Genomic DNA, 22811 nt, shown 5'->3' with positions numbered 1-22811 from the left:
CACACACACACACACACACACACACACACCTGGCAGGTAACACACACACACACACACAACACACACACACACACACACCTGGCAGGTAACACACACACACACACACCTGGCAGGTAAAACACACACACACACACCTGGCAGGTAACACACACACACACACACACACACACACACACCTGGCAGGTAACACACACACACCTGGCAGGTAACACACACACACACACACAAACACACACACACACACACACACCTGGCAGGTAACACACACACACACACACACACACACACACACACACACACACACACCTGGCAGGTAACACACACACACACACACACCTGGCAGGTAACACACACACACACACACACACACACACACACACCTGGCAGGTAACACACACACACACACACACACACACACCTGGCAGGTAACACACACACACACACACACACACACACACACCTGGCAGGTAACACACACACACACACACACACACCTGGCAGGTAACACACACACACACACACACACACACACACACCTGGCAGGTAACACACACACACACACACACACACACCTGGCAGGTAACACACACACACACACACACACACACACACCTGGCAGGTAACACACACACACACACACACACACACACACCTGGCAGGTAACACACACACACACACACACACACACACACACACACACCTGGCAGGTAACACACACACACACACACACACACACCTGGCAGGTAACACACACACACACACACACACACACACACACACACACACACACACACCTGGCAGGTAACACACACACACACACACACCTGGCAGGTAACACACACACACACACACACCTGGCAGGTAACACACACAGGCCTGAAGTGTTGAGAATGTGTGTGTGTGTGTTGTAACAATTTCAATATGATTGGCAGCTGAGCTCTCAGGCTCCGCCCCTCCCGGGACTGTGTGGCTGCTGACCGACCAATCAACGGTGGAGTTTACTTCTGATGAGGTCAACAACCTGTCAGGATTCAACGCCACCTACAGCGCCGCCAACACCTCCACCCTCTCAGGTAACTTCACCACACCTGTGAACAGGAAGTGCATCATGACCTTTTCAGGTGCCGGGAGAGCAGCACTAAGGGAGTTTGCAGGGATGAAGGAGGGTCTGGCTGCAGTACTGAACCCTCTGTCTCTGGGAAACGAGAGCCGGCCTGGGCGTGGACGGATTTGTAGGTGAGAAGCAGGATTTTGTAGCTGATGCGGGACTAGATTGAGAGCCGGTGAAAGTGGATGAGGGTTTCGGTGATGCCAGGTCTTGGTGGAGAACCCTGGTGACAGGTCTCCCTTACAGTAGTCCAGTTATTAAAGTCTGTCAGACTTCTGCCACGGAGTCAGAGCGTGATGGCCCGAGTCTAGAGAAGTTTGTGAGATGGAACAAGGCAGATTTGGTGATCTGACATGAGGCTGGAAAGAGAGGGTGGATGATGGAGCATCCGTCAACATCCAGGATGCTGAGCGGACGATTTGGTCCTGAGAATCAGCGGCATAGTAGGTGAAGCTGAGACCATGTTGGCGGGTAATCTGACCAAGGGTTGGCAACTAGATGATGAAGATGCTGGGTCCAAGCACAGACCCTCAAGGCACCTTGGCTGACCAGAGCTGGGTGGGAGCGGGATTTGCCAACGGTGACAAACTGCTTCCTGTGTGAGAAGTAAGCCTGAAACCAGGAGAGAGCTGTGCCGGGACACCAAGGTCCATAAGAAAGGTAGACGGTGTCGGAGGCTGCGCAGAGGTGAAGGAGGATTTGGATGGTGATTTGTCTGGAGTCAGCAGGGGTGAGTGGGCGGTCTCTGTGCTTTGGTGAAATCTGAATCCTGGCTGAAGGGGCTCTTAGAGATCATGGTTAGACTTATGATGGTGGACCTTTCCAGAATTTTACTGAGGAACCGAAGGTTGGAGATAGTAGGTTAGAGTAGTTGTTCCTCCAGATCCAACCCTGACCTCTTGAGGATAGGGGTGACTAAGGGCCACGGAGTTCGGTGGTGTACAGAGGAGCTCAACAGGTGAAGAAGAATCAAAGCTGTGAGACAGAGCAGGTGTGGTGGGCTGCCAGGGCGTTTGTTTGGAGGCCAGGTGGGTGGCTAATAGGTTGGTAGAGCAGGTGTACTGCTGATTTAATAGTACGTTTAGTACGTTGGGAGTTTGGAGGGGATAGAAGAGAAGACAGCGTGAGGATCAGAGACAGACAGGTCCAGGCACTGCAGGTGGAGCTCATGAGGTCCAATGATGGACCTTTGGTGTGTTCAGACCAGCAGAAGCTGAGCTGCTCCTTTGAGCAGGGCATGTGTTTCTGGAGGCAGCAGCAGGACGATGATGGAGATTGGATTCGAACCAGGGGCCCCACGTTTCCTCCGCTGACCGGCCCGAGTGTTGACCACACGCTCGCCGACGGCTCAGGTGGGTCCAACATGTGACCATGGAAACAGTTTTGTCAATACAGTCCGAACAATATTAGTATTCGTTGTTTGTAGTAATGTCAGTAGTATTAGTATTGTTATCAGTGGTATTGATCATCTGGTGTCAACCTGTCAGGTTTCTACATCGTCACTCCTCTGAGTCCCAGCCAATTTCTGAAGAGATTCAGGATCTACAGCCTCCCTCTGACTGCGCCCACACATCCCATGTGCCTGAGCTTCTGGTAAACAACCGCAAATAAACACGTAAACAACACCAAATAACACGTAAACAACACCAAATAACACATAAACAACACCAAATAGCACATAAACATCACCAAATAACACGTAAACAACACCAAATAACACGTAAACATAACCAAATAAACACGTAAACAACACCAAATAACACGTAAACAACACCAAATAACACATAAACAACACCAAATAGCACATAAACAACACCAAATAACACGTAAACAACACCAAATAACACGTAAACAACACCAAATAACACGTAAACATAACCAAATAAACACGTAAACAACACCAAATAAACACGTAAACAACACAAAATAACACATAAACAACACCAAATAAAACATAAACAACACCAAATAAAACATAAACATCACCAAATAAACACGTAAACAACACCAAATAGCACATAAACATCACCAAATAACACGTAAACAACACCAAATAAACACGTAAACAACACCAAATAGCACATAAACATCACCAAATAACACGTAAACAACACCAAATAAACACGTAAACAACATCAAATAGCACATAAACATCACCAAATAACACGTAAACAACACCAAATAAACACGTAAACAACACCAAATAGCACATAAACATCACCAAATAAACACGTAAACAACACCAAATAACACACAAACATCACCAAATAAACACGTAAACAACACCAAATAGCACATAAACATCACCAAATAACACGTAAACAACACCAAATAACACGTAAACCTCACCAAATAAACACGTAAACAACACCAAATAACACACAAACATCACCAAATAAACACGTAAACAACACTAAATAACACGTTAACAACACTAAATAACATGTAAACAACACCAAATAACACGTAAACAACACCAAATAACACATAAACATCACCAAATAACACGTAAACAACACCAAATAACACACAAACATCACCAAATAACACATAAACATCACCAAATAAACACGTAAACAACACCAAATAACACACAAACATCACCAAATAAACACGTAAACAACACCAAATAACACATAAACATCACCAAATAACACGTAAACAACACCAAATAACACGTAAACAACACCAAATAACACACAAACATCACCAAATAAACACGTAAACAACACTAAATAACACGTTAACAACACTAAATAACATGTAAACAACACCAAATAACACATAAACAACACCAAATAACACGTAAACAACACCAAATAACACATAAACAACACCAAATAACACATAAACATCACCAAATAAACACATAAACAACACCAAATAACACGTAAATAACACCAAATAGCACGTAAACACCAAATAAACACGTAAACAACACCAAATAACACGTAAACACCACCAAATAACACATAAATAACACATAAACACCACCAAATGAACACGTAAACAACACCAAATAAACACGTAAACACCACCAAATGAACACGTAAACAGCACCAAATGAACACGTAAACAACACCAAATGAACACGTAAACAACACCAAATAACACATAAACAACACCAAATAAATATGTAAACAACACCAAATGAACACATAAACAACACCAAATAACAAGTAGACAACACCAAATAAACATGTACACAACACAAAATAAACATGTAAACATCACCAAATAAACAATCTGTGTGATCAAGGACAACAGATGAAAATTAGCTTGTTGAGGTAACTCTGGCTCATTTACAGTTATTTTACTGTTAATTAATGAGCACTGTCTCTGTCAAATAAACAAATAAATGAAATGAAAATAATGAAAACAACAGCAAATAAACAACAGGAGAATAAAAACATTAACATTAACATCAGACCAATAACCAGACAGCTGCTTTACTAACACAAACATCACCGAGTGCTACAAGTTATACTAAAGGCTCATGCAGACTACACGACCTTCAGTGTCGGCCGATGGTCGTGCCGTTCACATAACTTGACGACAGAAGATAAACACGTAAACATGGAAAAAAAAACATGTAAACAAATGAGTTAGAGGTGATTGCATGTAAACACACACATACAAAACATAAACAAGTAAACAGGAAGTGGTCGTCCTGCAGGTACCACATGTTTGGAGAAGATGTCGACCATCTCAGAGTCCTGCTGCTGTCCGAAGCCGCCGCTACTGTGGCGTTCCAGAGAGACGGTAACTATGGCGACAACTGGAACTACGGCCAGGTGACCCTAGACATGACCACGAAGACCACGGTCAGTGACATCACACAGGAAGTCCAGCGACTGATCAATCATTGTGATCAGTAACTGACATATGTGACCTGTGCAGGTGGTGTTTGAAGCTCTGAAAAAAGGAGGGATGCTGAACGACATCGCTTTGGATGACATCACACTTACCTCTGATGCCTGTGGCCCCGCCCCCCCTGAACCAACCAATGTCCCGCCTCCACCAACCCCTCCCCCCATGCCAGGTGAGCCACGCCGCCTGCTGTTGAAGTGTATTATTGTAGATTATTAATCATTATCACTGATAATAAAAACTAAAAACTAAAACATGATCAGTTCTTCTCATTCTGTGGTAACTCTCTCTCACAAACTCGTTAAAATGTTTACGTTTTGATTTAATTATTAATATATTATTACACAAGACAGCCTGTAACAATGAAACAATACATGTCAGTATTCACACACCTGTGACTCCGCCCCCTCTGCTCTGATTGGTCCAGCTGACTGCGGAGGACCCTTTGACCTCTGGGAGCCAAACTCCACCTTCAGCTCGCCAAATTACCCGCAATCCTATGGCAACAAGGCTACGTGTGAGTACACCTGTCTGTTCAGGCTATACTAAGGCCTGTACTCAGGACAGTCCACGGTCCTCAGGTCCATTATCCTCAGGTCCATTGTCCTCAGGTCCGCAGTAGTTAGGACCACAGTTCTCAGGTCCATGGTTCTCACATCCATTATCCTCAGGTCCATGGTCCTCAGGTCCGCAGTAGTTAGGACCACGGTTCTCAGGTCCATGGTTCTCACATCCATTATCCTCAGGCCCAGGGTTCTCACATCCATTATCCTCAGGTCCATGGTCCTCAGGTCCGCAGTAGTTAGGACCACGGTTCTCAGGTCCATGGTTCTCACATCCATTATCCTCAGGTCCATGTTCCTCAGGTCAGCAGTAGTTAGGACCACGGTTCTCAGGCCCAGGGTTCTCACATCCATTATCCTCAGGTCCATGTTCCTCAGGTCCATGTTCCTCACGTCCATTATCCTGAGGTCCATGTTCCTCAGGTCCATGTCTCTCAGGTCCATGTTCCTTAGGTCCATGTTCCTCACATCCATTATTCTCAGGTCCATGGTCCTCAGGTCCGCAGTAGTTAGGACCACAGTTTTCAGGTCCATGGTTCTCACATCCATTATCCTCAGGTCCATGGTCCTCAGGTCCGCAGTAGTTAGGACCACGGTTCTCAGGTCCATGGTTCTCACATCCATTATCCTCAGGTCCATGTTCCTCAGGTCCATTATCCTGAGGTCCATGTTCCTCAGGTCCATGTCTCTCAGGTCCATGTTCCTTAGGTCCATGTTCCTCACATCCATTATCCTCAGGTCCATGGTCCTTAGGACCATAGTCCTTAGGTCCATGTCTCTCAGGTCCATGTTCCTCACATCCATTATCCTCAGGCCCATGGTCCTTAGGACCATAGTCCTTAGGTCCATGTCTCTCAGGTCCATGTTCCTTAGGACCATAGTCCTTAGGTCCATGTCTCTCAGGTCCATGTTCCTTAGGTCCATGGTTCTCACATCCATTATCCTCAGGTCCATGGTCCTTAGGACCATAGTCCTTAGGTCCATGTCTCTCAGGTCCATGTTCCTTAGGTCCATGTTCCTCAGGTCCATGTTCCTCACATCCATTATCCTCAGGTCCATGTTCCTCAGGTCCATGTTCCTTAGGTCCATGTCTCTCAGGTCCATGTTCCTTAGGTCCATGTTCCTCACATCCATTGTCCTCACATCCATTATCCTCAGGTCCATGTCTCTCAGGTCCATGTTCCTCAGGTCCGCAGTAGTTAGGACCACGGTTCTCAGGTCCATGTCTCTCAGGTCCATTATCCTCAGCTCCATGGTCCTTAGGGCCATGTTCCTCAGGTCCATGTTCCTCAGGTCAGCAGTAGTTAGGACCACGGTTCTCAGGTCCATGGTTTTCACATCCATTATCCTCAGGTCCATGGTTCTCACATCCATTATCCTCAGGTCCATGGTCCTCAGGTCCGCAGTAGTTAGGACCACGGTTCTCAGGTCCATGGTTCTCACATCCATTATCCTCAGGCCCAGGGTTCTCACATCCATTATCCTCAGGTCCATGTTCCTCAGGTCAGCAGTAGTTAGGACCACGGTTCTCAGGCCCAGGGTTCTCACATCCATTATCCTCAGGTCCATGTTCCTCACGTCCATTATCCTGAGGTCCATGTTCCTCAGGTCCATGTCTCTCAGGTCCATGTTCCTTAGGTCCATGTTCCTCACATCCATTATTCTCAGGTCCATGGTCCTCAGGTCCGCAGTAGTTAGGACCACAGTTTTCAGGTCCATGGTTCTCACATCCATTATCCTCAGGTCCATGGTCCTCAGGTCCGCAGTAGTTAGGACCACGGTTCTCAGGTCCATGGTTCTCACATCCATTATCCTCAGGTCCATGTTCCTCAGGTCCATGTTCCTCAGGTCCATTATCCTGAGGTCCATGTTCCTCAGGTCCATGTCTCTCAGGTCCATGTTCCTTAGGTCCATGTTCCTCACATCCATTATCCTCAGGTCCATGGTCCTTAGGACCATAGTCCTTAGGTCCATGTCTCTCAGGTCCATGTTCCTTAGGACCATAGTCCTTAGGTCCATGTCTCTCAGGTCCATGTTCCTTAGGTCCATGTTCCTCAGGTCCATGTTCCTCACATCCATTATCCTGAGGTCCATGTTCCTCAGGTCCATGTTCCTTAGGTCCTTGTCTCTCAGGTCCATGTTCTTAAGGTCCATGTTCCTCACATCCATTGTCCTCACATCCATTATCCTTAGGGCCATGTTCCTCAGGTCCATGTTCCTCAGGTCAGCAGTAGTTAGGACCACGGTTCTCAGGTCCATGTCTCTCAGGTCCATTATCCTCAGCTCCATGGTCCTTAGGGCCATGTTCCTCAGGTCCATGTTCCTCAGGTCAGCAGTAGTTAGGACCACGGTTCTCAGGTCCATGGTTTTCACATCCATTATCCTCAGGTCCATGGTTCTCACATCCATTATCCTCAGGTCCATGTTCTTCAGGTCCATGTCTCTCAGGTCCACTGTCCTCAGGTCCATGTCTCTCAGGTCCATGTTTCTCAGGTCCATGTTCCTTAGGTCCATGGTTCTCACATCCATTATCCTCAGGTCCATGTTCCTCAGGTCCATGGTCCTTAGGTCCATGTTCCTTAGGTCCATGTTCCTCAGGTCCATGTCTCTCAGGTCCACTGTCCTCAGGTCCATGTCTCTCAGGTCCATGTTCCTCAGGTCCATGGTCCTCAGGTCCATGGTCCTCAGTGTCAGTCCTTCTATGAAAAACTATGTGGTCCTTAAGATCCCGGACTTTACCTGAACATGTCCACTATGTTTACTTAATGTTTGTACCTCATTTTACCCATGATCCTCTTCTGCTGCAGGTCTGTGGACTCTTCATGCCAGCGAAGGTCAGAACATCCAGCTACACTTCCTGGACTTTGAAGTTGAATCGACCTATGATGTCGTGGAGGTGCGGGACGGGGCGGGGTCAAAGTCCACCTTACTAGGTGAGGACGTGTTTTACCCAGAATCCTTTTCAGTTGTGTCCTCAGCAGAATGCCTGCTTCAAGTGTGAATGTGTTTTGTTTCCAGCTGTCCTCACTGGCAGGGATGGCCCCGCCCACGACCTCTTCTCAACAACCAATCAGGTGACAGTGTGGTTCTTTACAGACGAATCGGGTCACGGCCGAGGATTCAGTGCCAACTTCACCTCCGGGGTCAACCTGGGGTCCCCAGGTGAGCTCAGGTTCAAAGGTCAGAGGGTGGAAGCAGTTTGTGTCAAAGTGAACAGCAGGATGATTGTATGGTGTTTGTTTGTGAACAGCTCCGTGTGCGGTCGGTCAGTTCCAGTGTCAGACAGGAAGATGTATTCGTGGTGACTATCAGTGTGACAGCGTGGTCGACTGTCCCAACGCCTCTGATGAAGCTGGCTGCGGTGAGTCGATCAGGTCATGATCAATACAAGGATCAATACTGATGTCACAGAGAGTAACACCACCTTCAAAGTGACTGACCTACACAGGTGTGTGTGTGTTCCAGTTGTGCTGCAGGTGAACGGTTCCAGTCGGCTTCAGTTTCAGCTCATCTCCTCTCTGTACACTGTGTGTGCTGACAACTGGAACTTTCACCTGTCTGACTTCACCTGTCAGTACCTGGGATACAGGTAACTCACACCTGTCTGTCCTCACCTGTCAGTACCTGGGATACAGGTATCTCTCACCTGTCTGTCCTCACCTGTTACTCTGTGGGATACAGGTAACTCTCACCTGTCTGTCTTCACCTGTTACTACTTGGGATACAGGTAACTCACACCTGTCTGTCCTCACCTGTCAGTACCTGGGATACAGGTAACTCTCACCTGTCTGTCTTCACCTGTTCCTACTTGGGATACAGGTAACTCTCACCTGTCTGTCTTCACCTGTTCCTACTTGGGATACAGGTAACTCTCACCTGTCTGTCCTCACCTGTCAGTGCCTGGGATACAGGTAACTCTCACCTGTCTGTCTTCACCTGTTACTACTTGGGATACAGGTAACTCACACCTGTCTGTCTTCACCTGTTACTACTTGGGATACAGGTAACTCACACCTGTCTGTCCTCACCTGTCAGTACCTGGGATACAGGTAACTCTCACCTGTCTGTCTTCACCTGTTCCTACTTGGGATACAGGTAACTCTCACCTGTCTGTCCTCACCTGTCAGTGCCTGGGATACAGGTAACTCTCACCTGTCTGTCTTCACCTGTTCCTACTTGGGATACAGGTAACTCTCACCTGTCTGACTTCACCTGTCAGTACCTGGGATACAGGTAACTCACACCTGTCTGTCTTCACCTGTCAGTACCTGGGATACAGGTAACTCACACCTGTCTGTCTTCACCTGTCAGTACCTGGGATACAGGTAACTCACACCTGTCTGTCTTCACCTGTTACTACTTGGGATACAGGTATCTCTCACCTGTCTGTCCTCACCTGTCAGTACCTGGGATACAGGTAACTCACACCTGTCTGTCTTCACCTGTCAGTACCTGGGATACAGGTAACTCACACCTGTCTGTCTTCACCTGTTACTACTTGGGATACAGGTAACTCTCACCTGTCTGTCTTCACCTGTTACTACTTGGGATACAGGTAACTCTCACCTGTCTGTCTTCACCTGTTACTACTTGGGATACAGGTAACTCACACCTGTCTGTCTTCACCTGTCAGTACCTGGGATACAGGTAACTCACACCTGTCTGTCCTCACCTGTTACTACTTGGGATACAGGTAACTCACACCTGTCTGTCCTCACCTGTTACTACTTGGGATACAGGTAACTCACACCTGTCTGTCTTCACCTGTTACTACTTGGGATACAGGTAACTCACACCTGTCTGTCTTCACCTGTTACTACTTGGGATACAGGTAACTCTCACCTGTCTGTCCTCACCTGTTACTACTTGGGATACAGGTAACTCACACCTGTCTGTCCTCACCTGTTACTACTTGGGATACAGGTAACTCACACCTGTCTGTCTTCACCTGTTACTACTTGGGATACAGGTAACTCACACCTGTCTGTCTTCACCTGTTACTACTTGGGATACAGGTAACTCTCACCTGTCTGTCCTCACCTGTTACTACTTGGGATACAGGTAACTCACACCTGTCTGTCTTCACCTGTTACTACTTGGGATACAGGTAACTCTCACCTGTCTGTCTTCACCTGTTACTACTTGGGATACAGGTAACTCACACCTGTCTGTCTTCACCTGTCAGTACCTGGGATGCAGGTAACTCACACCTGTCTGTCTTCACCTGTTACTACTTGGGATACAGGTAACTCTCACCTGTCTGTCTTCACCTGTTACTACTTGGGATACAGGTAACTCTCACCTGTCTGTCCTCACCTGTTACTACTTGGGATACAGGTAACTCACACCTGTCTGTCCTCACCTGTTACTACTTGGGATACAGGTAACTCACACCTGTCTGTCTTCACCTGTTACTACTTGGGATACAGGTAACTCACACCTGTCTGTCTTCACCTGTTACTACTTGGGATACAGGTAACTCTCACCTGTCTGTCCTCACCTGTTACTACTTGGGATACAGGTAACTCACACCTGTCTGTCTTCACCTGTTACTACTTGGGATACAGGTAACTCTCACCTGTCTGTCCTCACCTGTTACTACTTGGGATACAGGTAACTCACACCTGTCTGTCCACACCTGTTACTCTGTGGGATACAGGTAACTCTCACCTGTCTGTCTTCTTTCTCCCTCTGCAGGTCCGGGGAGGCCACACTGCTGCCGGCTCTGCCTCAGGATTCCCCGTTTACAACGGTCACAGTCACCAGCGATGGAAAACTGGATACCAGGATCAGGTACTGAAGACCAGAACTTGGACCAGTACCAGAACTGGAAATAAAACCAGACAGAAACAGAGCCTTGAAGCTAACAGTCAGGAGCAAGTGATCAGGACCAGAATTAAAACTAAAACCAGAACTAGAACCTGAGTTGTACTGAAGGAAAAAAATGGTTGTTTTTTACAGTGAAACATGCAGCAGTGAGAAAGTGATTTCACTGAAGTGTGACAACCAACGTGAGTACACTCATAAACACTGTCTGTTAAAACAACACCTGCACTCTATGTGGAGCTTAACTGAGCCTCTGCGTGTTTTAGCTTGTGGCGTTCGACAGATCACCAACAACACGAGGGAGACCAACCAATCAGCAGAGAGGATACCTGGTCAAGGTAAGACTGAATCTGTTTGACCTCTTCCTGTTGATCTTAATTTTTTTCAGTCTGACTGTAGTCTGTGTTTGTTGTCACCTGCCAGGTGTGGTTAGAGTGGTGGGCGGGGTTGACACGGTGAAGGGGGCGTGGCCATGGATTGTGTCTTTGCATTGGAGGGGGCGTCATGTCTGTGGAGCCTCATTGATTGGCAGAGATTGGCTGCTGACCGCTGCACACTGCGTCTACGGGTGACACTCAATTACTCATTACACAAATACTTTACTATACTATATACTATATACTATACATATATATTTGATATCTGACTCAGATATTTCCTTATTGACCTGCAGGTGAGAAATATTTGATGTTGATTATATTTAGTCAGGGGTTCAAGTTTTTCATTTTAGTGAATTATTAAACTTAAACCAGAGAGGTTTTAAGAGGAGACACCGAAAGAATCCTCAGTACATCTCTATAGGTAAAGACCGAGCCGGGAAACCTATTCAACCATTTGTCCGGCTCCACTTATGGTAGGGTCTACCACACATGCATCACTACTACCACACATGCGTCACTGCATGCGTCACTACTACCACGCATGCGTCACTATTACCACACATACATCACTACTGCCACACATGCGTCACTGCATGCGTCACTACTACCACGCATCCATCACTATTACCACACATGCATCACTACTACCACACATGCGTCACTGTATGCGTCACTACTACCACGCATGCGTCACTATTACCACACATACATCACTACTACCACACATGCGTCACTGCATGCCTCACTACTACCACGCATCCTTCACTATTACCACACATGCATCACTACTACCACACATGCGTCACTGCATGCGCCACTACTACCACGCATCCCTCACTATTACCACACATACATCACTACTACCACACATGCGTCACTGCATGCGTCACTACTACCACGCATCCCTCACTATTACCACACATACATCACTACTACCACACATGCGTCACTATTACCACACATACATCACTACTACCACACATGCATCACTGAATGCATCACTACTACCATGCATGCGTCACTACTACCACGCATCCATCACTATTACCACACATACATCACTACTACCACACATGCGTCACTGCATGCGTCACTACTACCACACATGCGTCACTATTACCACACATACATCACTACTACCACACATGCGTCACTGCATGCGTCACTACTACCATGCATGCGTCACTACTACCACGCATCCATCACTATTACCACACATACATCACTACTACCACACATGCGTCACTGCATGCGTCACTACTACCATGCATGCGTCACTACTACCACGCATCCATCACTATTACCACACATACGTCACTACTACCACACATGCGTCACTGCATGCGTCACTACTACCACGCATGCGTCACTATTACCACACATACATCACTACTACCACACATGCGTCACTGCATGCATCACTACTACCACGCATCCGTCACTATTACCACAAATGCATCACTACTACCACACATGCGTCACTGCATGTGTCACTACTACCACGCATCCATCACTATTACCACACATACATCACTACTACCACACATACATCACTACTACCACACATGCGTCACTGCATGCGTCACTACTACCACGGATGCGTCACTATTACCACACATACATCACTACTACCACACATGCGTCACTGCATGCGTCACTACTACCACGCATGCGTCACTACTACCACGCATGCATCACTATTACCACACATACATCACTACTACCACACATGCACTACTACCACACATGCGTCACTGCATACGTCACACTACCACGCATGTGTCTGTAAGCATGTGAAACAGTCTCTTTATAGTTATTTTGTTAAAGAGGGAAATAAATATATTCACTCAAGGGTGAACCAAACACACAACCATTCACTTGGAAGGCCTGTGCACTACTGACTGGGAACCCGAACTTAATGACGACCCCTGCAGCATTAATAACAGTAATAATAGAAATAATAACATGGTGGAGATACTGCGAGATATTCAGCTCCTCCTTAGAACTTAACATAAAACAAAACACAACTCTGAGACACACATCAGAAACACGTCTTCATCAGAGGACGAAGGCAGAAATGTCTCTGCTCAGCCTCTCATTAGCTGGACGGCGCCAGAGCTTTAATGTTACAGCTTACACTAATGTTCATATCATAAAAACAAGGACAGAAACTATCAGCCTGTCTGAGAATATCAGTTTCATTTCTACAGACATGAAGTTTAAAAGTTCTCTTGCTCTCGTATGAACTTGTTCCACAGGAAGAACGTCCACCTGATGTCGTGGTCGGCTGTTTTCGGTCTTCACTCTCAAAGTGACTTAAACTCTGTGGACGTTCAGACCCGACAAGTCGATCGCATCGTCATCAACAGGCAATACAACAAACAGACCAAACAGGCCGACATTGCCATGATGCACCTGCAGCAGCCAATCAGCTTCACCGGTCAGTGCCAACGTCATAAAGCATCATGGGCTTTATGTTTTATAACTAAACACCAGTTAACATCACAGAGTATCTGAGAGAACACGTTCCACAGTGACTCTGCCGAGTTAGAAACACACACTGAGATGATTTCAACAATTTATGAAAAATGGAATAAAACCTCCTCCTGGTGATGTTTAATGTAATCCAGCACGTCTTTGTTGGTTTAAAGTATTGAAATGTTTATATACACTCACCTAAAGGATTATTAGGAACACCTGTTCAATTTCTCATTAATGCAATTATCTAATCAACCAATCACATGGCAGGTGCTTCAATGCATTTAGGGGTGCGGTCCTGGTCAAGACAATCTCCTGAACTCCAAACTGAATGTCAGAATGGGAAAGAAAGGTGATTTAAGCAATTTTGAGTGTGGCATGGTTGTTGGTGCCAGACGGGCCGGTCTGAGTATTTCACAATCTGCTCAGTTACTGGGATTTTCATGCACAACCATTTCTAGGGTTTACAAAGAATGATGTGAAAAGGGGAAAAACATCCAGTATGCGGCAGTCCTGTGGGCGAAAATGCCTCGTTGATGCTAGAGGTCAGAGGAGAATGGGCCGACTGATTCAAGCTGATAGAAGAGCAACTTTGACTGAAATAACCACTCATTACAACCGAGGTATGCGGCAAAGCATTTGTGAAGCCACAACACGCACAACCTTGAGGCGGATGGGCTACAACAGCAGAAGACCCCACTGGGTACCACTCATCTCCACTACAAATAGGAAAAAGAGGCTACAATTTGCAAGAGCTCACCAAAATTGGACAGTTGAAGACTGGAAAAATGTTGCCTGGTCTGATGAGTCTCGATTTCTGTTGAGACATTCAGATGGTAGAGTCAGAATTTGGCGTAAACAGAATGAGAACATGGATCCATCATGCCTTGTTACCACTGTGCAGGCTGCTGGTGGTGGTGTAATGGTGTGGGGATGTTTTCTTGGCACACTTTAGGCCCCTTAGTGCCAATTGGGCATGGTTTAAATGCCACGGCCTACTTGAGCATTGTTTCTGACCATGTCCATCCCTTTATGGCCACCATGTACCCATCCTCTGATGGCTACTTCCAGCAGGATAATGCACCATGTCACAAAGCTCCAATCATTTCAAATTGGTTTCTTGAACATGACAATGAGTTCACTGTACTAAAATGGCCCCCACAGTCACCAGATCTCAACCCAATAGAGCATCTTTGGGATGTGGTGGAACGGGAGCTTCGTGCCCTGGATGTGCATCCCACAAATCTCCATCAACTGCAAGATGCTATCCATCAATATGGGCCAACATTTCTAAAGAATGCTTTCAGCACCTTGTTGAATCAACGCCACGTAGAATTAAGGCAGTTCTGAAGGCGAAAGGGGGTCAAACACAGTATTAGTATGGTGTTCCTAATAATCCTTTAGGTGAGTGTATATAAAATATTACAGGTGGACATAAAACAATTTTAATAAGAGACAAATTTTCCTTTTAGGAAAACCCTTTTCTTTATGTTTCTTCACTTTCTGAACATTTTGCACATAACTTAATTACATGAAGGAAAGTGATTCTCCACATCACACATTACATCATGTCAGAAGAGACTCAGACTTTGTCTCCGATGAACGGCGAGCCGTCGATAGCTGCAGGATTTCAACATTTAGCATAAAAGACATTTATTGGGTCCTCACAGCAGAACACGAGGAACCAGCACGGCAGAGATTTACAGTGGCCATTTGGAGACTTTGTGGAAACGGCTCCACAAGACATCTTAAAGAACATTTAAAAAGGAATTAATCCTGGCAGAGGAGGATATTTAACATCAGTTTCATCATTCATGCCCACTTACATTATTTTAAATAGTTCAGGACATTTTCACACAGCATGTTGTGAGATTGTTGGCCGATATTGGATATGAACTGGTGTTTAGTTATACAACCTGATGCATGTTTGAGTTTACCAGCTGTTACATCGTGTTCTGATAAGTCATCACAGCAATGACCTTCATAGAAAGTGTTCTACAGTCAAACATAATTCAAATAAAAGTGTTCAGGAATAAAAATGATTGAATTAAATTTTATGCAAATTAAGAGCATTTGAAACTCCTTTAAATGATTTTCAATCAGCTGAGCGAGGACAATGAAAGAAAGACTTTCCAGAGTTCTAATAACTTCATCAACAATAGCTCTGAGCTGTCACTAAGAAGCAGCTTGTGCACAGAAGATGAACAAACACGATGTCGGGTTGTTTGAGAGTTTAAAGAGCTTCAGCGGATAAACTGTCTGATGTTCCCAGAGCTGGTGCAGCCGGTGTGTTTACCTCCTGAAGGTCAGGACGTCGCAGCAGGAACAAGATGTTTCATCGCAGGATGGGGACGAGACGCTGAGCAGGGTGAGAACCTTCAGGACGCAGACTAACAGTTGGACGTCTTTATTTTTCATGATTTTATTATATTACTCAGAAACACCTTCAGCTGAGCCAAGAGAGTTTTAGCCTCTACTCGTTTACAGACTGAATCTGCTGTTTGCTGCTCCTCCTGGTTTTCTCCACCTGGTGTTCTCCTCCTCCTGGTGTTCTCCACCTGGTGTTCCCCACCTGGTTTTCTCCACCTGGTTTTCTCCACCTGGTGTTCTCCACCTGGTGTTCTCCTCCTCCTGGTTTTCTCCACCTGGTGTTCTCCACCTGGTGTTCTCCTCCTCCTGGTGTTCTCCACCTGGTGTTCCCCACCTGGTTTTCTCCACCTGGTTTTCTCCACCTGGTTTTCTCCACCTGGTGTTCCCCACCTGGTGTTCTCCACCTGGTGTTCTCCACCTGGTTTTCTCCTCCTCCTGGTGTTCTCCACCTGGTGTTCCCCACCTGGTTTTCTCCACCTGGTTTTCTCCTCCTCCTGGTGTTCTCCACCTGGTGTTCTCCACCTGGTGTTCCCCACCTGGTTTTCTCCACCTGGTTTTCTCCACCCGGTTTTCTCCACCTGGTTTTCTCCTCCTCCTGGTGTTCTCCACCTGGTGTTCTCCACCTGGTGTTCTCCACCTGGTTTTCTCCACCTGGTTTTCTCCACCTGGTGTTCCCCACCTGGTTTTCTCCACCTGGTTTTCTCCACCCGGTTTTCTCCACCTGGTTTTCTCCACCTGGTGTTCTCCACCTGGTGTTCTCCACCTGGTGTTCCCCACCTGGTTTTCTCCACCTGGTTTTCTCCTCCTCCTGGTGTTCCCCACCTGGTTTTCTCCACCTGGTTTTCTCCTCCTCCTGGTGTTCTCCACCTGGTTTTCTCCACCTGGTGTTCTCCACCTGGTTTTCTCCACCTGGTGTTCTCCACCTGGTGTTCCCCACCTGGTTTTCTCCTCCTTCTGGTGTTCTCCACCTGGTGTTCCCCACCTGATTTTCTCCACCTGGTTTTCTCCACCTGGTTTTCTCCACCTGGTGTTCCCCACCTGGTTTTCTCCTCCTTCTGGTGTTCTCCACCTGGTGTTCCCCACCTGATTTTCTCCACCTGGTTTTCTCCACCTGGTTTTCTCCACCCGGTTTTCTCCACCTGGTGTTCTCCACCTGGTGTTCCCCACCTGGTGTTCCCCACCTGGTGTTCCCCACCTGGTGTTCCCCACCTGGTGTTCTCCACCGGGTGTTCCCCAGCTGGTGTTCTCCACCTGGTGTTCCCCACCTGGTGTTCCCCACCTGGTGTTCTCCACCTGGTTTTCTCCTCCTGGTGTTCTCCACCTGGTTTTCTCCACCTGGTTTTCTCCACCTGATTTTCTCCACCTGGTTTTCTCCACCCGGTTTTCTCCACCTGGTGTTCTCCACCTGGTGTTCTCCACCTGGTATTCTCCACCAGGTGTTCCCCAGCTGGTGTTCTCCACCAGGTTTTCTCCACCTGGTTTTCTCCACCCGGTGTTCTCCACCTGGTGTTCCCCACCTGGTGTTCTCCTCCTGGTGTTCTCCACCTGGTTTTCTCATCCTGGTTTTCTCCACCTGGTGTTCTCCACCCGGTTTTCTCCACCTGGTGTTCCCCACCTGGTTTTCTCCTCCTTCTGGTGTTCTCCACCTGGTGTTCCCCACCTGATTTTCTCCACCTGGTTTTCTCCACCTGGTTTTCTCCACCCGGTTTTCTCCACCTGGTGTTCTCCACCTGGTGTTCCCCACCTGGTGTTCCCCACCTGGTGTTCCCCACCTGGTGTTCTCCACCGGGTGTTCCCCAGCTGGTGTTCTCCACCTGGTGTTCCCCACCTGGTGTTCCCCACCTGGTGTTCTCCACCTGGTTTTCTCCTCCTGGTGTTCTCCACCTGGTTTTCTCCTCCTCCTGGTGTTCTCCACCCGGTTTTCTCCACCTGGTGTTCTCCACCTGGTTTTCTCCACCTGGTGTTCTCCACCTGGTGTTCCCCACCTGGTTTTCTCCACCTGGTTTTCTCCACCCGGTTTTCTCCACCTGGTGTTCTCCACCTGGTGTTCTCCACCTGGTGTTCTCCACCAGGTGTTCCCCAGCTGGTGTTCTCCACCAGGTTTTCTCCACCTGGTTTTCTCCACCCGGTGTTCTCCATCTGGTGTTCCCCACCTGGTGTTCTCCTCCTGGTGTTCTCCACCTGGTTTTCTCATCCTGGTTTTCTCCACCTGGTGTTCTCCACCCGGTTTTCTCCACCTGGTGTTCCCCACCTGGTTTTCTCCTCCTTCTGGTGTTCTCCACCTGGTGTTCCCCACCTGATTTTCTCCACCTGGTTTTCTCCACCTGGTTTTCTCCACCCGGTTTTCTCCACCTGGTGTTCTCCACCTGGTGTTCCCCACCTGGTGTTCCCCACCTGGTGTTCCCCACCTGGTGTTCTCCACCGGGTGTTCCCCAGCTGGTGTTCTCCACCTGGTGTTCCCCACCTGGTGTTCCCCACCTGGTGTTCTCCACCTGGTTTTCTCCTCCTGGTGTTCTCCACCTGGTTTTCTCCACCTGATTTTCTCCACCTGGTTTTCTCCACCCGGTTTTCTCCACCTGGTTTTCTCATCCTGGTTTTCTCCACCTGGTTTTCTCCGCCCGGTTTTCTCCACCTGGTTTTCTCCACCTGGTGTTCTCCACCTGGTGTTCTCCTCCTCCTGGTTTTCTCCACCTGGTGTTCTCCACCTGGTGTTCTCCTCCTCCTGGTGTTCTCCACCTGGTGTTCCCCACCTGGTTTTCTCCTCCTTCTGGTGTTCTCCACCTGGTTTTCTCCACCTGGTTTTCTCCTCCTCCTGGTGTTCCCCACCTGGTTTTCTCCACCTGGTTTTCTCCTCCTCCTGGTGTTCTCCACCTGGTTTTCTCCACCTGGTTTTCTCCACCCGGTTTTCTCCACCTGGTGTTCTCCACCTGGTTTTCTCCTCCTCCTGGTGTTCTCCACCTGGTGTTCCCCACCTGGTTTTCTCTACCTGGTGTTCTCCACCTGGTTTTCTCCACCTGGTGTTCCCCACCTGGTTTTCTCCTCCTTCTGGTGTTCTCCACCTGGTTTTCTCCACCTGGTTTTCTCCTCCTCCTGGTGTTCCCCACCTGGTTTTCTCCACCTGGTTTTCTCCTCCTCCTGGTGTTCTCCACCTGGTTTTCTCCACCTGGTTTTCTCCACCCGGTTTTCTCCACCTGGTGTTCTCCACCTGGTTTTCTCCTCCTCCTGGTGTTCTCCACCTGGTGTTCTCCACCTGGTGTTCTCCTCCTCCTGGTTTTCTCCACCTGGTGTTCTCCACCTGGTGTTCTCCTCCTCCTGGTGTTCTCCACCTGGTGTTCCCCACCTGGTTTTCTCCTCCTTCTGGTGTTCTCCACCTGGTTTTCTCCACCTGGTTTTCTCCTCCTCCTGGTGTTCCCCACCTGGTTTTCTCCACCTGGTTTTCTCCTCCTCCTGGTGTTCTCCACCTGGTTTTCTCCACCTGGTTTTCTCCACCCGGTTTTCTCCACCTGGTGTTCTCCACCTGGTTTTCTCCTCCTCCTGGTGTTCTCCACCTGGTGTTCCCCACCTGGTTTTCTCCACCTGGTGTTCTCCACCTGGTGTTCTCCACCTGGTGTTCCCCACCTGGTTTTCTCCTCCTTCTGGTGTTCTCCACCTGGTTTTCTCCTCCTCCTGGTGTTCCCCACCTGGTTTTCTCCACCTGGTTTTCTCCTCCTCCTGGTTTTCTCCACCTGGTTTTCTCCACCTGGTTTTCTCCACCCGGTTTTCTCCACCTGGTGTTCTCCACCTGGTTTTCTCCTCCTCCTGGTGTTCTCCACCTGGTGTTCCCCACCTGGTTTTCTCCACCTGGTGTTCTCCACCTGGTTTTCTCCACCTGGTGTTCTCCACCTGGTGTTCCCCACCTGGTTTTCTCCTCCTTCTGGTGTTCTCCACTTGGTGTTCCCCACCTGGTTTTCTCCTCCTTCTGGTGTTCTCCACTTGGTGTTCCCCACCTGATTTTCTCCACCTGGTGTTCTCCACCTGGTGTTCCCCACCTGGTGTTCCCCACCTGGTGTTCCCCACCTGGTGTTCTCCACCGGGTGTTCCCCAGCTGGTGTTCTCCACCTGGTGTTCCCCACCTGGTGTTCCCCACCTGGTGTTCTCCACCTGGTTTTCTCCTCCTGGTGTTCTCCACCTGGTTTTCTCCACCTGGTTTTCTCCACCTGATTTTCTCCACCTGGTTTTCTCCACCCGGTTTTCTCCACCTGGTGTTCTCCACCTGGTTTTCTCCACCTGGTGTTCTCCACCAGGTGTTCCCCAGCTGGTGTTCTCCACCTGGTGTTCCCCACCTGGTGTTCCCCACCTGGTGTTCTCCTCCTGGTGTTCTCTACCTGGTGTTCTCCTCCTGGTGTTCTCCACCTGGTTTTCTCATCCTGGTTTTCTCCACCTGGTTTTCTCCACCCGGTTTTCTCCACCTGGTTTTCTCCACCTGGTGTTCTCCACCTGGTGTTCTCCACCTGGTGTTCTCCACCTGGTTTTCTCCTCCTCCTGGTGTTCTCCACCTGGTGTTCCCCACCTGGTTTTCCCCACCTGGTTTTCTCCTCCTTCTGGTGTTCTCCACCTGGTTTTCTCCACCTGGTTTTCTCCTCCTCCTGGTGTTCCCCACCTGGTTTTCTCCACCTGGTTTTCTCCTCCTCCTGGTGTTCTCCACCTGGTGTTCCCCACCTGGTGTTCTCCTCCTGGTGTTCTCCACCTGGTTTTCTCCACCTGGTTTTCCCCACCTGGTTTTCTCCTCCTTCTGGTGTTCTCCACCTGGTTTTCTCCACCTGGTTTTCTCCTCCTCCTGGTGTTCCCCACCTGGTTTTCTCCACCTGGTTTTCTCCTCCTCCTGGTGTTCTCCACCTGGTTTTCTCCACCTGGTTTTCTCCACCTGGTGTTCTCCACCTGGTTTTCTCCTCCTTCTGGTGTTCTCCACTTGGTGTTCCCCACCTGATTTTCTCCACCTGGTTTTCTCCACCCGGTTTTCTCCACCTGGTTTTCTCCTCCTCCTGGTGTTCTCCACCTGGTGTTCTCCACCTGGTTTTCTCCTCCTCCTGGTGTTCTCCACCTGGTGTTCCCCACCTGGTGTTCTCCACCTGGTGTTCTCCACCTGGTGTTCCCCACCTGGTTTTCTCCACCCGGTTTTCTCCACCTGGTGTTCTCCACCTGGTTTTCTCCACCCGGTTTTCTCCACCTGGTGTTCTCCACCTGGTTTTCTCCTCCTTCTGGTGTTCTCCACCTGGTTTTCTCCTCCTGGGTTTTCTCCTCCTGGTTTTCTCCGCCTGGTGTTCTCCACCTGGTTTTCTCCTCCTGGGTTTTCTCCTCCTGGTTTTCTCCTCCTGGGTTTTCTCCTCCTGGTTTTCTCCGCCTGGTGTTCTCCACCTGGTTTTCTCATCCAGTTCTCCTCCTCCTGGTGTTCTCCACCTGGTTGTCTCCACCTGGTGTTCTCCACCTGGTCTTCTCCACCTGGTGTTCTCCTCCTGGTTTTCTCCTCCTGGTCTTCTCCACCTGGTGTTCTCCTCCTGGTTTTCTCCTCCTGGTCTTCTCCACCTGGTCTTCTCCTCCTGGTTTTCTCCTCCAGTTTTCCTCCTCCTGGTTTTGTCCTCCAGTTCTCCTCCTCCAGTTCTCCACCTCCTGGATTTGTCCTCCTGGTTTTGTCCTCCAGTTCTCCTCCTCCTGGTTTCGTCCTCCTGGTTTTGTCCTACAGTTCTCCTCCTCCTGGTGACCTCCTCCTGGTTTTGTCCTCCAGTTCTCCACCTCCTGGATTTGTCCTCCTGGTTTTGTCCTCCAGTTCTCCTCCTCCTGGTTTCGTCCTCCTGGTTTTGTCCTACAGTTCTCCTCCTCCTGGTGACCTCCTCCTGGTGTGTCTCCCTCAGGTTCTCCCACAAATGTTCTCCAGGAGGCTGAGGTTCCGGTGCTGGTTCAGGATCAGTGTCAGCTTCAGTTACCTGAGTACACCATCACCTCCAGCATGCTGTGTGCCGGATACCCAGAGGGGGGGGTCGACTCCTGTCAGGTAACTGCTCACCTGGAGTCGGCGGTCGGCCCAGCCTCAGACTCTGATCTGGTTCTGGTCCTGGACACACACTGTTGGTCTGTCATGTGTTAATAAAGTCCGTGTTGTTTCCAGGGCGACTCTGGAGGCCCACTGATGTGTCTGGACGATAGACACTGGACTGTGATTGGTCAGTCTCACACACACAC

The 22811-nt window shown here is 48.5% G+C and overlaps 1 protein-coding gene across 3 annotated transcripts in view; it reads left to right on the top strand.

The window, feature by feature from the left end:
• tmprss15 (transmembrane serine protease 15) overlaps positions 1-22811 on the top strand; it is a 36439-nt gene that overhangs the window by 11090 nt on the left and 2538 nt on the right. For 2 of the 3 annotated variants that reach the window (XM_038708224.1, XM_038708225.1), the window contains 18 exons: positions 933-1073; positions 2311-2460; positions 2596-2701; positions 4785-4932; positions 5009-5150; positions 5406-5495; positions 8349-8474; positions 8560-8703; positions 8792-8902; positions 9007-9130; positions 11239-11334; positions 11503-11552; positions 11634-11705; positions 11791-11935; positions 14006-14187; positions 16498-16593; positions 22484-22623; positions 22738-22792. In XM_038708224.1, the coding sequence (XP_038564152.1) occupies positions 933-1073; positions 2311-2460; positions 2596-2701; positions 4785-4932; positions 5009-5150; positions 5406-5495; positions 8349-8474; positions 8560-8703; positions 8792-8902; positions 9007-9130; positions 11239-11334; positions 11503-11552; positions 11634-11705; positions 11791-11935; positions 14006-14187; positions 16498-16593; positions 22484-22623; positions 22738-22792 (2118 nt within the window). Of the gene's footprint in view, positions 1-932; positions 1074-2310; positions 2461-2595; positions 2702-4784; positions 4933-5008; positions 5151-5405; positions 5496-8348; positions 8475-8559; positions 8704-8791; positions 8903-9006; positions 9131-11238; positions 11335-11502; positions 11553-11633; positions 11706-11790; positions 11936-14005; positions 14188-16497; positions 16594-22483; positions 22624-22737; positions 22793-22811 lie in introns of those variants that run through there. The other variant, XR_005443050.1, reaches the window with a different exon arrangement.

The sequence above is a fragment of the Micropterus salmoides genome, unplaced genomic scaffold (assembly GCF_014851395.1).
Source record: "Micropterus salmoides isolate LMB-PRFRI ecotype aquatic unplaced genomic scaffold, ASM1485139v1 Ms_hic_scaffold_9, whole genome shotgun sequence".
NCBI lineage: Eukaryota > Metazoa > Chordata > Actinopteri > Centrarchiformes > Centrarchidae > Micropterus > Micropterus salmoides.
The sequence above is the reverse complement of the archived record's forward strand: the minus strand, read 5'-3'. Positions and strand labels throughout refer to the sequence as shown.